Consider the following 16,961-nt stretch of genomic DNA (forward strand, 5'->3'; position numbering starts at 1 on the left):
TAGCAGTTATTAGAGGGATCTGTAATGAATCATTTTGAAAGCTCAGCATATTTCCGCCTCTGTCCTTTACATGCTGTACTCACTGTGAGGTTTTATCAGATTAAAGGACAAACATCCTGTTATTATCAAACTGTGACCTGAAGTTCACTGAGACATCCGTCCATCTAACAATTCATCCATTCATCTGTGAAACCTGTCATTAAGAACATACATGCTGATATATAATGACCATTATATATAGTGCTTTTACAGTAAAGTGCTGTCATTTACTCACACACACATGAATGGCAGCAGAGTAAACGGTTCACGAGTAATAAGGCTTCAGTGTCGCCTCGCTGAAGGACACTTCAAACCCACAATTAATGCTTCCTGGTCCACAAACACCTCCTACATATGATGTCGTTTTCATCTTTACGAGTTCATGAGAAGCACACAAACGCACCATCAAACTGGTCCTACAAATGATCTGATGAAATTATAAAAGTGCTGCATTTAGGAGAGAAAAGGTTGAGAGTTAATGTTCACCAGTAAATGTCCTGTATTCAAACTCCCTCCTAAGTATTAGCAACTAGTATCAATGGTATAAGTACTCACTACGCAGTACAATGTCTCCTGTGACTGATATATTATGATATGACATCAGGTTGTTGTACTGTTGTAGGTGGAGCTAGTTTTAATAGACAGTTAGTTAGAGAGAAGAAGAAACAGAGTTCAGGACTCAAACGGTGACTTAAATGAAACCATGTGAGGAGTTTACGTCTCAACTGAAAACAACATGTGAGACATGTGAGACACGTCAAGGAGACACAACAACGACAAGGAGACACAACGACGACAAGGAGACACAACGACGACAAGGAGACACAACGACACACTGTTTGTCTTGTGAAGAGTCAAAAGTCAAAAAGGTTTGGAGACACTATTTGTTTAATCTTGAACTGGGTTGTATTCTGTGTGCTTTTAATGTAAAATCTTGATCTGAAAAATATATGTTTTAGATAAATATATTAAGTTGCATAATATGGAATAGTACAAGTGCAAGTAATCTACCTTGAAAAGTACAGATGGTACTTGGGTTAAGTTACTGTCAACGTGCAGTTTGTTTGTACAGTTCAGTGTTTTCATGAGTGACCAGTGAAACAATAAGAGTATAATCTCACCAACATAAAGATGAATATATGTTTGATGTTAGTGAGTTCAACCAGGTGAGACGTCATGTATTTACAGGTTACACATAACACACGTGCAAGACAACTTTTAACACCAACTGTTTTATTCTGAAAGTTTCCCATCAGGAAGTTTGCGGTGGCCCGTTGCCTTTCAAACAGTTAGTTGGCCCCGCCCCCTGCCTCTCACCTGAGGGACTCACCTGGGTCCCTGCCGTACCTGTCCGCACAGCGTTGCAGAGCAGCCGACCAGCAGCGACCGTCTGCCGGCGGAACTTGGAGCTGCCATGGCGAGGTCTCAGCTGGTGTGCATGGACGAGGAGCACGTGAACGAGAAGATCCCGGATACCAGGCCGGAGTTCTACTACAGCGAGGAGCAGCGCGCGGCTCTGGAGCAGCTCCTGAAGAACGGGGACGGAGCCTTCAAGATGCGCCTCAAGGAGGACAACGCCAAGGACTTCCTCTCGGCCAGGGAGGTCGGCATCATCCGGAAGACGTTCCAGGAGTACGACACGGACAGCGAGTCCGAGTCCGGAGAGCACGAGAAGTCCAGGGGGACCTCCAGCGCGGACTCGGGGGTCCACTCCACCTACTGGCCCCAGATGTCCGACACCGAGGTCCCGTCTCTGGACATCGGCTGGCCGGGCAGCAGCGGCGCCTACAAGGGGGTGACCCGGGTCTCCTTGTACTCCCATCCACCCAAAGAGCCCGGGCCGCACATCAAGGAGGTGGTGAGGAGGCTCATCCAGGAGGCCCACAAGGTACTGATATCATTATTATATTCATAGTAATAACCTTTATTCTAACATAAAGAGAAAGGGACGGACTACACATGGCACAAACAAACAAACAAACAAACAAACAAGTGTGTTAAATTCTCAGTCCAACAGCTTTCAATCAAATGAAAGCAACCTATATTCATCAACCTGTTAAATACATTATTATCAGTAAGATTATAATCATAAATGCTGTTTTTGAGAATTTGTTTGTTAAAGTTTTAGTTAAATTATTCTCCCCTGTGTTTTCATACTTTTAAAATTCTATTAAAAAGTATCGTATACTGTAATCAATACCTTTTAAACAAACATGATGTAAAATCAACTTGTGTATTCTAATTGATCTGTTATTGTCTTGATGAATCAATCTATTCATAAAATATATTTCCAGTTTTCCGAAGTCAAAAGTGACGTCTTCAAATCTCTTATTTTGTCTCAAACTCAAAGAAATTCAATTTAAAAAATGCAGATTAAAGCAACAAATAATCACATTTGAAAAGCTATGATTTAGGGTTTGTGAAACATGACTTAGTGAAACATGACTTAGTGAAACATGACTTGCATGAGGGATCAAAGACTAACTCGGTTGACTGTTCAAGTCTTACAGCACAATGTAGGTTTAAAGCGTTTTACTGCAGCGTCTGCAGAGAATGACGCAGGCAGAGTTGGAACAGTTGGGTCCAATAAAACCCAAAGCCAGTGTGTGTCACAAAGAACACGACGTCCTCATGTTAGTGAGTATAAAGAGTATAAAGAAAAGTAAAACACATTATATGATCACATGAGAATAACCGACATGCAGTAAAGCAGTACTTCATGTCCCTGGCCTACTGGGCCCACAGCAGAACAATGCTTCTGAAATATTCAAAGTGATTGGCTGTGCAGGTGATCATGTGACCTACAGGTGAAACTGTTGGGATTAATTACTGTCGCTCCACGTGTTCCTTGCCGTTGTAAGTGCAGCGGACGGCCTGTGATAGATGACAGTGAGAGGGTTAAAGCATGGTTAATGTGTGTTTAATCATAACTATTAATAATAACCATTGACAGGTATATTGAGAAGAAGTCATAATGAGTAAATTATAGATATTTAAAGGACTATTCATCCCTCTTTGTTGAGTCAAGAATGAATGTGTTTGTTTAAGTGTATTGTTAATAGTTTTTATCATTAGAAGGAAGACAAAGCGTCTTTAAACTGTCTTTATGCTAAGCTAAGCTAACGGCTGCTGCCTGTAGTCTTATATTTAACGGACGGACATGACCGTGATATCGGTCCTCTCATCTCTTTGTTGAACTATTGCTTTTATTTGTGAAGCATCTTGATTGCTGTAATTCACAACAGTTGAACACAGTTCTGCATACCTTTGCCAGCTAATGATATATGGATACAGGACAGATATTCTTTGTTTTTATGTATATTATTGATTTAAACCCAGATACCTGTCTGCAGGGACTTTACTACTCAGCTTCCAAGTGTGTCTAACAAGCTGCAGACAGGTTTCAACGTGCTCAGTGGAACCTATTTATGACAGTTAGGAGTTATTACCCAAAATGTAAGTGATTATTGTCTCCTCCTTTATTGCATTTCATGTGCTCATGCATGCAGTCGGCCTACCTGCATCCACCTCAGTGTGACGTAACGCAGACATTTGATGTGTCTACCTGAGTTTATAATCCTTTACAAGGTTAAGTTGAATGTAAGAGTAAACTAGGTCGACAGTTAGTTGTGCTCTCACACGACACTCGTTGGTGACGGTGACAGATTTAGCGTCAAAATTCATTGTCGTTTTATAAACAATGGGTCTTGGCACAGACGTAAACAAAAGCAGGGTTTTAATCCATAGCCGCTGAGTCAGACTATTTTACCATCTGAAGCTGAATGTTTCTGGTAGAGTTCATCTACTCTAGCTAACTGGCTAATTAAGCTAACGTTAGCTTAGAAATAAACACCGTCTTTCACTGACTTTTAATTTTTCCAGCTAACTCATTAACTTCTAACTGGCCGCCATGGATGTTGTCGACCGAAATGACAACTTTAAGCATTTTTATTGTTAGCTAACTAGCTAAATAGGCCAACGTTAGCTTCATGAGCTTGTTGAAAACACGTCTCCCACTGACTTTTTTTATTTTTCCAACTGACTCATCCCAATTTCTAATCATTGGCCATGGATTTTGTCAGCTAAAATAACAACTATTAGTAGATTCAATCAACTATAGCTAACTAGCTAAATAAGCAAACATTAGCTTCATGAGTTTTTCACTGACTATGTCATTTTTCCAGCTGACTCGTCTTAATTTCTAACTGATGGTCGTGGATTCTGTCGGCTGAATTGTCAACTGTTATTAAATTAAAAAGAGTCGGTTGAAAGCTGACTCTCAGACAGCCGTAAACTTTGTTGGCTTAAGTTACAACTGCTGCTAGCAGATTTGATCAGTTGTAGCTAACTAGTGTCGCTTTATGCTAACACTAAAACTTTATGAGTTGTTGGTAAAAACTCTCTCCAGCTGTCTTTGAATTGCTCCGTTAACTTTTAAACAAGCAGCGCCATATAATGTCATAATGGTTACATGACGTAATGATAAAAGACGATGTTAGTGTTTGACAAAGCATGCTAACGTATATATTACACACTCAATAGGTATCTATTATCGTTTGATCTTCTTAGAGCACATTACAGCATTATTTTCATTGCATTTGAATTATTGTAAATGAAGTGTTATTTGCGTTTCCATTTTCCATTACCTGTGTTTTCCTGCTACACACACGTTGAATATAACTTAAACATCTACAAATATGTATCTCAAAATATGTCTTTGCTCACATGAAGTCAGTGTTTCTTCTGGAGGGTTAATATCAGAAAAACGGTAGTAAACACACAAAACGTCATCACTACACCTGTCTCTTTAATTGCTAATTACATGTACTCTAGCGTAAAATGCAGTACATTCAGGTAGATATACAGGTAGACGGTGCAGAAATATCCCCAGGCACTTTCCCTCCCGAAACCTAAAATATGTTCCATTATTACACAATCAATTTCATCTGCAGTAGTTACATAACCAACACTTATAAAACCTGATGACACACAAAATCAAATTTTACAGGCTCAGTATTTTCCGGTAAGACACAAAGACAGCGAAAGGTTAACGGCACGCCCACAGCATCAATAAGAACATCTAGATCAATGGGAGAGTCATATGCAAGTTTAAACAAGCTGAGTCATAAGTGGTGCAGATGGAGAAAAGGCCAAGCAGCTCTAAATGTCAGCTTCACATCAGGACTTGCAGCAGGAAGATAAAGTTGGTTCAGTACTTCTTTCTTTTTCCCTCACCCACTCAGAGATTCCCACAGCTCCCTCTGATTGAGGAGGAACTTATCCGGTTAAGGGATCGGTTAGTTGGAGCTGTTATTAGTGAATAACCTGACTTACTTTGACATATGAGTTAATCTCCATTATTCAGTTTACATTAGCCTGCTCAGGGCCATGGAAGCTCAATGACGACATGCTGAGATTGCTCCCCTTGAGGTGAAGTAAATCATCTACTCCTGAGAGCCTGCAAATACTACACAGAGTACTTGTGCATTTCAGTATCCTGCTTCTTTATCCATACAGAAAGGCACACACACACACACACACACACACACACACACACACACTTCCAGAAGCAGTAAAAGGCTACTGCATAGTTTTGTTCAATCTCAAATCAATAAATGAAGCACAGCTGTGTAATTTATGTCACAATACGCTGTGGGTTGCAAGTCCGGGTGTATAAACATGAAAGGTGTATCATTACGATGCTTCTTGTTCAACTACATTCAAGAGTATACAATGTCTATATTGACAAGTCATTTAATTCTGCATTAAGTATTAAGGCCTCAACACACCAAGGGCGTCTTTTCATGTGATTAATTCACACGTCAACTGTTTTTGTCATATTACGTGGTGCAAAAATGACAAACTTTCTCTGAAGGAGGTTGAGCTTTTGCACCGGGAATGGAGGCTTCAATCGAATTGAATTGCAGTTGTATTTATGAAACAACAGCACAAAGGAACTTTTTTTACTCCTTTCAATCTTGACAAAGGCAGCACAGACGACATCCACTCCTTCTGTTCTTACCTTTTAACAATACAAACAGAGACATTTAGCTTTTACTGGCAAGTATTTCACATTTTCTGTGTTGTTAATGTGTCACACTAAAGACCTTTACTGTCTTATATCTGAAAAACGAATGAAATGTTTTGCCAGTCGGTTGTAATAATCTTGTTTTAAATGTAGTCTTTATTTCTCTGAAACCATGTGGAATAAGGCACTCAGAGGCACCATTTTGTGCAACTTTATATTACTATTCCACTTCATCTCAGAGTGCTTATTTTGAATGTTTGAGATAAACTAAAGATGAAGTGTCTCTTTATGTCTTCTTGAGCTAAATAAACTATTTTAAAAGCCTCTTGGATCAGCTGGAAAAGGCTTCGTCACAAAGCTTAACAGAGAGCTGTTTTCTCAACTCAATGAGACTTTTAGAGATACTGGTCTCTTAACTCTGGTCAAGAAAGCGACGATTGTTGTTCCCGAAATGCTTAACTATTTCCTTCACCAAAGTGATTAAAATTTAACCTGAGGGTAACATAAATATATGTACCAAAGTTCATGGCAATCTAATAGTTGGAGAGTCATGTCCCTCAAAACCACAAAATCAATCTCATGGTGGCGCTAGAGGAAAGGTCAGAGTATCACCAAACCCATTGGGGTTCATCCTCTGGGATCATGATTGTCTGTACAAAACTTGTATGGTACAAACCATACAATGTACTACAGTACATTGTATGGTTTTGCTGCGAGTGGTAAGAGTAAATATTATGATCAGTGGTGGGATATAACTAAGTATATTTACTTATGTACAAATTCAAGGTACTTTACTTGAGTGTTTCCATTTTATTCAACTTTGTACTTCCACTCCACTACATCTCAGAAGGACATATTGTACTTTTTACTCCACTACATTTGTCTGGCAGCTTTAGTTACTAGTTACTTTGCACATTACTACTCAAACTGAACAACAGAGTATAAAGGAGTTAATATGAGCTCCACCGTAAACATCTGCAGCAGGAATAATGATCCAAAAAATATACATATGTAATATCCATATATAATAGTAAAACACTGACAGGGATCATGTTTCTGCAAAATGAGTACTTTTATTACTATTGTTTGTAGTCAGTTACCTAATTTTCTGTTCAAACGTATGTAAAGTGAGAAATAAACAAGACAGCAACAGTTACCTTAAAAATAAAAGCAATGCATCTGTATTCCGTGCATGATGTGCACTTATTTATGTTTTATTCCTAATTTCCCATTGACGTCCCACGAGCCGGTTGGTGACAGCCAAAGGTCGGGTGTGGCCTGGGGGCCGTGCAATGCTCAGGTCTGGTCTAGACCAAAGTGGACCCACAGCTAAAAACGACAGTTTTACTCCTGATAGGTCTTCACAACCTAATAACCAGTTAAGATGCGTATTTGTTGACAAGTGCTAACTTAGACTCACGCATGGTTTGCTTTTCATAATTGATGCCGATTAAAACCTGACTGAGCTGCTGTCACACGCAAAGCTGTCAGCCAGTAAAACTTGTTTGGAGGCTGTTGAATCAGGTCCAAACATGTAGACGATGCAGACGTAATAAGGAAATCACATGAATGACTTTAAATTTCCCTCAAGGACATGAAAACACAAACTTAAACAGTAGAAATCATTATTTAAAAGTAATGGTTAAAAGGTTCAAACGTTAGCTAAAAAACTAGTTAGGAAGAAGTAATGGATAAACGGTTAGCTGAAAGTGAAACGGTTGATATCATTAGCTGAAAGTCAAACTTAGAAAGTTAAAATTGTTGAAAAGTTGACTTTTTAGAGATACTGGCCTCATAACTTTGGCCAAAAGAGCGATGAGTGTTGTTCCCGAAATGTTTAACTATTTCCTTCACCAAAATGATTAATATTTAACTTGAGGGGAACATAAATATATGTACCAAAGTTCATGGCAATCTAATATTTGTAGAGTCATGTCACTCAAAACCACAAAAATCAATCTCATGGTGGCGCTATAGAGGAAAAGTCAGAGGACAACCAAACCCATTGGGGTTCATCCTCTGGGGATCATGACTGTCTGTACACGATTTAATGGAAATCCATCAAATTGTTGTTGACATATTTCAGCCTAGACCAAAGTGGTGAACCCACAGCTAAAAACAACAGTTTCACTCCTGATAGGTCTTAAAACAAATGGATTTACACTGAAATACGTAGCAGTCTCCCTCCATGGACTAATGTTTTTCTCAATACACATCCTGATAACCAGTTCATTTGTTGACATGTACTGGACAGCTGCTGTCTCACGTAAAGCTGTCTGCCAGTAAAACCTGTTTGGAGGCTGTTGGATCAGGTCCAAACATGTAGACGAGAGCCATAATAAGGAAATAGAAAAAGCCCCACATGATCAATTTTAAATTGCACTCAAGGACATAAAAACACAGTGTGGCTGTGAAAGGCTTCACTGTTTGTTTATTAAAGTGTACAGTATTAAAGATGAAAACGATAAGTGCATTTGTTGTGTGTACGGTAGACTGATTGTGGTCTTGAGCCCAGACACTACTGATGTAATGATTAGCAGTGCATTGTAATCCTAGCCGTTGCTGCGCTGTGTCTAATCTGTCTTCAGTAACCTTTTAAATACCTGGAAAAACAAGTTCCACGGAAGCATCAACTGTTACTCCCTCGGTAAATTGTACTTAAAGTTTGTATCACAACAGAAATTATAAAGAAGTCTTTGTGCGGTTGGGTTTATTGACTGTGGGGGTGGTGAAAGATGTTCACGATTCCTCATGTTGCAGCAGGCGGGTTATACCCAGAAATCATCAGATGTGACATCAGTGACGTGCGCGCGCGCACACACACACACACACACACACACACACACACACACACACACACACACATCTTTACCAAACTGTCCAGTTGGGGATGTTGCACAGTTAAAATATATGGATGAGAGGAATTAGACTCTGAGAATCATGTGCTAGCTAACGGGACAAATATCTGTAGTCTCAGTGACGGTGATTTAGATCATTTACTTAAAGTAAAAATAGCAATCCTGAAATATAAAATAACTCCACGGTTAAGTTGACGTAGTCCTATGAGTGTAGCTAAAGGTTATGGAAGAACAGTATAGTTTGATGAAGGTAGTGGATAGTTGAACTAGTAAGCTAATAGAAACAGTTCAAACCGTTAGCTGAAAGTGATACAGGTAAAATAGTTAGCTAAAAGTAATGGCTAAACAGTTGAAACGTTAGCTAAAAGATATAGCTGGCAGTTAAAACCATTCACCAAAAGAAATATTCAGCAAAAAGTAACAAATAAACAGTTGAAACAGTTAGTTAAAAGAAATAGTTAGCTAAAAGTAATGGCTAAACAGTTGAAACGTTAGCTGAATGAAATAGTTAGCAGTTAAAACCATTCACTAAAAGAAATATTTAACACAAAGTATTGGCAACACAGTTGAAACGCTAGCTAAAAGAAATAAGAACAAGTAATGGATAAACAGTTAGCTGAAAGTGAAACAGTTAGCTAAACATTTAGCTGAATCGTTAGCTAAAAGGGTAATGTTGAGAATGTAGCTGAATGCCGGTTAATAGTTGTCATTGATAGCCAAGCGTTTAAATGGTTGACATGGTGGTTGACATTGTGAATCGTGTGTACTTCATCTGATGGGGCTGTGGTGGTATCTCTGACAAACAGGTCTGTGAACCTCTGGTTCAATAACAACGCACAAACTCATCTTATACTGATGTAAAATCCTAATCTGTAAAGTAGCTACAGCTGTAAAAAGAAAGAGTCAATATCTCCCTCTGAATCCTAGTGAGTAGAAGTATAAAGAAGCATGACATGGAAATACTCATGTAAAGTTCAAGCATATAAAATATGTAAATGTCCTTGGTGATATTGAAGCTCTTCTGTGTTCCCCAGGTGGTGGCCATAGTCATGGACCTCCTGACAGACCTGCAGATCCTCCAGGACCTGCTGGATGCCACGTCACGGCGCGGGGTGGCTGTCTATGCTCTGCTGGAGGCCAGGGGCGTGCCCCACTTCCTGGATATGTGCACTCGGCTGCAGATCAATGCAGTGCATCTGCGGGTGAGCTCAGCAAACACCGGAGAGTGCAGCAGAGCGGGGAAGGCTCACTAATACAAATACACGAGCAGAGGAACATGGACAGTTTGAACGAAAACACCTCAGTGGGTCACCGCTCCACCTCCTTTGCAATAATTATTATAAAGAATTTGGACATATAGTAGCCGCTGTATCCTGGTCTTTTTAAGGGACCACAAAAATGTAAACAAATAACTTTTTCCCACCTATCCCTCATATCACATCATATCACATCACATCATATCATATCATATATATATCATATCATATCATATCATACAGATAGTTTCAGGTGTGTTCACCTGGGCTTTGTACTTCTACCTCTGGAAATTATTAATTCTACTTTTAGGAAATTGGGGTATGAATACAAAAAAACAAACATTTAAAAAAAGTATAAGATTGAGTACAACGTTTAAATGGTGGGTAGCAGACTTAAATACCTGGAATATGAACGGATATATTGATGCTTTCGCCCCACTTCTGTACATCAGGGTTAAACATAGACTATAAATGAACATTTCTATGTGTCGCAGAACCTGAGAAATGAGAGTAAGAGCTGATCAGGATTCAGAGCTCACAGCAGTTCACTGAGTCACACCGTCACCCTATCTCCACAGGGACTCGATACCCGGCCTCACCGGAGTGGTGTGTCTCCGGCCTGGTTTGGCTGGAGCACTGGGGACCCTGGTTGTGGTGGTGTCAGCTGATGAGGCAGTGAAAGGCCTTTTCAGAGCGCTGGGCTCTGTTACTCTTACTTCTTACAGATGAGCATTCATAGACGCTGAGAACAAAATCCATCGAGTGTAACTCGATGCTGGCGGAGGAAAAGCCTCCTCCCAGTGTGTCCACTCGGTGCCTGCGTCTCCTTTCCTTTGTTCCTTCTCTCTTCCCTTTAAGTAAACATGTGCAGCTAAAGGATTTGAGTTTTGCCCTTTTATTTCTATAGAAAGTTGTCTTTACGTTCATGGGTGTGACGGCACAGTTTGACTTGGCTCGATGCAGCAGGGGGACTTGATGGCTGAGTGAGTTTACTCAGGCTCACCCGTGTGATGCTAAGCTACCTGCCGTGTGTAATCAAGCGGGTGTTTCTTCACAGAATCTCCGTGTGCGGATGGTGAGAGGTTCGGGGCTGGCCCTGTCCTTTGGAAAGCTGCCCGGCTCGCTGTGCTCCAAGTACATGCTGGTGGACGGAGAGAAGGTCATGTTTGGGTCTTACAGGTGAGCACCAAGATCAGAACACGACACCAGAACTGAACACATCACGCTGGGTATCTAGATCTCTTTACTTACTTACTTTATTACTTCTGGTAACTCTTTTGTGAGGAGTCGGTGAAAGTTTAGAAGTCGAAAGGGAAGAGAAACACATTTTTCTATTTAATACATTGTAAATATATTTATATGAAAGCTTATAAAGAACTTTTACAAAGCCAATGAGAAGGTTCAACTAAGTAGAATAGAGTATAATCTGGTAGTATTTCATAACCATAAAACAAATCTCAAATCTCAGTTGGCCCAGCTGTTATTGACCTGTAGGTGTTTAAATTCTAAGATCTCAAATACATTCAGTCTACATCATCTACACTTCATCTACAGAGACCCACAATCCTCAAACCAAACTAAACAAGACATTCCTCACATAGACGAACTCAGAGTCTTTAGATCTGGTCAGATTAAATGAAATATGAAGAACAGAAAACATGAGCACTTCTATGGGTCTCGTGAACAGATTTGTTCTTCAGTGACTCATCTGGACGATTCCACAGACCTGTTGAACGGGTGATGTCATCACATCGTCAGGTGGTTCTTCAGGTTCTGCAACGTTTTGTTCTTTCTTCTCAGATTGTCGAAGAGATAAGGAGTTGTGTTCAGAGTCGCCGTCCAACTTCACAGAGCTTATTGTTCTGTAATAATCCAAATTAAATGGAATAATCCAGCATAACATTGTGCATTTTATTACATTTATTTCCAGTTTGCACATTGAATTTATTACTTGTTGCTTCATTTATGCGATGATGATGTTTTCCACTCTCACATCCAAATGTGTAGAAGCTTTGATATAAAGAGAAGTTTCTGTAAAAGCTGCAGCACCCTGATGACTCCTGTTCACTTGTGGAATCACTGGAATGCTTTCAGCAGCTCTCTTCTGATCCACATTTGGTCCTCGGGTTGATCTGTTGTTGTGGATCTATTGTTGTAGATCTATTGTTGTAGATCTATTGTTGTCACTGACTGAGGCCGACGTGTAGAACCTGTGTGTTATTACGAGAGCTTATCTAAACTAATTAACCAGGTTCAGCGTTAACCCTTAAGCTCCCATTGAATGTATGGAGAGACAGATGTCCTCACACCTCTACACATGTCAATGTGAATGAATATGAGGGTTTTATGGGCATCAATATTGGAATATTTCTACACAAAAGCACGTCAGTATGATGAAATATAGATAACTGATTCTCACTGTAACTCAGCAGTTAATGCTCAGAACAGACTGGTTTGTTAGAGGTGTTGTGCTCCATGCTGTTGCTCTTCGTTGTGAACATGAAGTGACAGAAACTCTAACCCACAGATGATGGTTTGACTGTCGGATACGGAAAGATCCTTCTCATGTTGTGATGTTATTTATTGTTAGTGTTATAATAAATAAATACATATTATTTATTGTTAGTGTTATAATAAATAAATATTATTTATTGTTGGTGTTATAATAAATATATATTATTTATTGTTGGTGTTATAATAAATAAATATTATTTATTGTTAGTGTTATAATAAATAAATGTTATTTATTGTTAGTGTTATAATAAATAAATATTATTTATTGTTGGTGTTATAATAAATAAATATTATTTATTGTTGGTGTTATAATAAATAAATGTTATTTATTGTTGATGTTGTAATAAATAAATGTTATTTATTGTTAGTGTTATAATAAATAAATATTATTTATTGTTGGTGTTATAATAAATAAATGTTATTTATTGTTAGTGTTATAATAAATAAATATTATTTATTGTTAGTGTTATAATAAATACACATTATTTATTGTTAGTGTTATAATAAATAAATGTTATTTATTGTTAGTGTTATAATAAATTAATATTATTTATTGTTGGTGTTATAATAAATAAATGTTATTTATTGTTAGTGTTATAATAAATACACATTATTTATTGTTGGTGTTATAATAAATAAATGTTATTTATTGTTAGTGTTATAATAAATACACATTATTTATTGTTAGTGTTATAATAAATAAATATTATTTATTGTTGGTGTTATAATAAATACATAATATTTATTGCTGGTGTTATAATAAATACATATTATTTATTGTTGGTGTTCTGGACTTTGACGGTTTCCTACAGAAGCTATGATGATGATGATGATGATGATGATGATGATGATGATGATGATGATGGAGGTCACGTAACACGTTTATGATCATAATGATCATAAAGATCAAACTCTGATTGTGAGTGTAGAGCAACACAAGTTTATTCTATTTTCAGATCATCGTTTAAGCATCCACACACATATACGATGTTTAAATATAGAGCTAATAACAGAATAGTTTGTTTTATTGAGTAAAATATGAATGTGTAAAGAACCTCCATGACGCTGAGCTGATATTCAATAATGCAAACATCAGCTGATTTAAATGTTATGGTCCTACATGAAGAGTTAATCTCTGTTTACAGAAGCCTGTTTGAGAACAGATGAGTCATCCTTCCACCCGCCACGAGTCCTCTGTGAGCCACGCCGCTGATGAAGCAGTATTTTAGTTAATGAACACATTTATTCATTCAAAGCAAAACTGGAACAGCTGATTTGTGCCGAGTGAAATGAGCATGTCATGACAATTCATTAAAATGTGAAAGCTTTTACCAACGGGAACAAACTCATGGGTGTGTTCCTGTTTGGGGTTCATTCAGCTCACTGGGTTAAATCTATCAGTCTAAAATAGTTTGTGAAATGATTGTGGTGCATTTACCAGTTCTGCATTCAACAGACGGGTTTGTTCCAACAAAACAAACCCATTAAAACACATTTGTCCTTTATTCTCTTTCTCTCTGAGAGCATTGACGCACTCAGCTGTGTGTAAAGGTAACACCACCACCTACCTGCACCTTGAAAGCTCACTAATGATCACACCTCCTGTTTGTTCAATCTGAGAACCGGGGAATAAATATAACAATTCACCTTTTTAATGAGGGTTGAGTTTCAGAAACGGCACAAATTGACATGTTTGTCATTTGTACACTTATCTTCTTGTTCAGGTGAAGCTAACGAGGTATAACACGATGACTAGTGAGCTTTGGAGGTGCTGGTACGTGGTGTTGTTACCTTTGGACTAAGCCAGGCTAACGGTTTCCCCCGTTTCCAGTCTTTATGCTAAGCTAAGCTAACTGGCTGGGAGTTGCCTCATATGTGCGACGTGTCAATCTTCTCATCTAATTGAGAAAGAAAGTGAATAAGCTTATTTCCCCAACATGTGGAACTCTTTCTCTAACTTCTACACCGTCTCTTCTCCAGCTTCACCTGGAGCTCCTCTCGGATGGACAGGAACACGATCACCGTGATGTCGGGACAGATCGTGGACTCCTTCGACAATGACTTCAGGGAGTTGTACGCCGTGTCCGATGAGGTGGACCTGTACAGCGAGTTCGCCATCACCAAGCCGCCAATCGCTACGCCCATCAGGAAGCCGAAGGTGGAGAGAATCCAGCCTCTGCCCGTCACCACGTCTCGCTTTCAAGTATCTGTCGGGGACTCCAGGCAGGTGGACCTGAAGGTACCTGCGCACAAATACCACAATCCGAAGTACTCTTTAGTTTTCGGGAACAGCATGGGCCACACGGGTTCCCTGCAAGACCTGTCGACCCCGGGCGACTCGCTGGTCGGCGGGCTGAGCGCGAGGAACGGACTGCAGAACAACATCCTTCATGCCAGAAGGAACAGCAGCGGCCAGGTGGACCAGGTCCCCCCACAGAGTCCTGGTCTGCCTGCAGAGGACGAGGACGGTGACGGAAAGGGGGACTCTAAGAAGAACCTGCTCTTCGGAGCGAAGAAACAACGCAGTTCTTTTAGGAACTTCTTGAAATCTAGAGGAGTCACGGAGACTTTAGTAGAAGGCGTGGTCACTCCTCAGAGCCCCGCCCCCACCTATAAGGTGTCGGAAACCAACGGCGTCGCAGGAAATGAGGCGGAGGACTCGTTTGAGATCATTGAGGTACCAAGTCTAGCGAAATCCAAAACCAAGAAGCCCTCAAAGCTCCTCCCAAGAAGTATGTCTCTGCAGACCATCAACATCGGAGCCGAGGACGGTACGTCCTCACAGTCTATGATTCTACCGTTTGTTTGTGTTATTATGGCCCGAATCACGGCTAATAATCACTTTTATTAGCAATTAATCTACTGATTAGTTCATTGATTCATTATTTGGTCTATTGCAAAGTCCAAAAATATGTAGTGTAAAGTGTTATGAAACAGAAATGTTTACATTTGAGCAGATAAAACGTGTCACTGTTCCCATAATGAAAATATTAAGCAATTCATTTTCTGTCACTCAATAATGTACTTGAGTTAACTAAACGATCTGATACCAGTGTGTAATCAATGAGTTAGGCTTCACTAAACATTATTTCTTACTTTAACACAATGTAAGAAATAAAAACATGGATATAAATGTACTGAATCCATTGTCTAAGACACCAACACCACAAACGAGTGACCGATGGCTCTTGTGAGATCTTTTAAAAGACCTTTTCTTATTGTTCTTGGTCCTAACAGGATCTAAAGGCCGCCAGCGGCATCAGAAGAAGAACTGCATCCAGTCATGAGATCAGAGACCAGAGGACCGTCTGTCGTGAAGACCTCACGAGTCCCTGTCCTGCTGGGAGCAGATGTGGTAGTTTAACTCTTCTTGTGAGGACAAGAACTCCAGAGAACCTCAACGCTGAAGCCAAAGTGCTGATGGAGGGACGTTCCATCAGCTTTCCTTCTGTTTTTCTATGTTTCTTTGTATTAAATTAATACAGTTAAGTGTTTTTTATGTCACGCTCGACCCTGAACACAGAGCGGCACAAGGCCGTCGCCAGGTAGCGCGGGTGAACTGCGTCACGCCTGGTTGCTGTGGAGACGGGAGAAGTGACGAGTCGTGCCGTTTGTCCCCAAGTGTCGCCTTCCAGGCGGCCCTCGGTAACAGAAGGAGTGAATAATGCAGGCTGTGTGAGGACTCTGTGTGTTTACACTTTGGGTTTGTTCAGGAGCAAACAGACTGGTTAAAATGTGAATCCTTCAGAACCACTTGAGCTGCAGAGAACCCTTCTTCTGCAGCAGAACATGAACTGTAAGAACTGGCTAGTGTGGTTGAATGTCAGGTAACAGTCAGAGGTCACCAATGTGTGGAGTTTCAGGCCAGCCAAAATATATCTTCTCAAAAAATGTACAATGTGAAACATACATTCAGGTTCATCATCATCATCATCACTGGCTCTAGGAACATGTATGAAAGTACTTTGTTATGACTGAAGACGAAGTCCAGTTCATGTTTTATTTCTCATTTCATGATGAATAATTATTCAAGATTGTTTTAATACTCAACCTAATATAACAAGAACTCCTTAAGAGTGATGAATATGATGTATTATGTCTCTTTAAAGTCAGTAAAATGTGGTGTATCTTCATCTGCTCTATATGTGTGATCGGTGTTGACGGGCGTTGACAAGGAACTACCATCTATATCTATATATATATATATATCTATATATCTATAGATATATAGATATATATATATAGATATCTATAGATATATATATC

At 39.4% G+C, this 16,961-nt stretch overlaps 1 protein-coding gene across 1 annotated transcript; it reads left to right on the top strand.

Annotated features, from left to right (window-relative positions):
* Window positions 1-1,407: 1,407 nt before the first annotated feature.
* Window positions 1,408-16,828, top strand: fam83fa (family with sequence similarity 83 member Fa). The gene is made up of 5 exons (XM_068725715.1): window positions 1,408-1,927; window positions 9,960-10,127; window positions 11,239-11,360; window positions 14,676-15,466; window positions 15,933-16,828. The coding sequence occupies exons 1-5, from the start codon at window positions 1,454-1,456 to the stop codon at window positions 15,980-15,982; spliced, it is 1,605 nt and encodes a 534-aa protein (XP_068581816.1). The 5' UTR covers window positions 1,408-1,453; the 3' UTR covers window positions 15,983-16,828.
* Window positions 16,829-16,961: the final 133 nt, after the last annotated feature.

This window comes from Cebidichthys violaceus, unplaced genomic scaffold (assembly GCF_023349555.1).
Source record: "Cebidichthys violaceus isolate CVI_PGR_0920_01 unplaced genomic scaffold, fCebVio1.0.p SCAF_36, whole genome shotgun sequence".
Taxonomy (NCBI): domain Eukaryota; kingdom Metazoa; phylum Chordata; class Actinopteri; order Perciformes; family Stichaeidae; genus Cebidichthys; species Cebidichthys violaceus.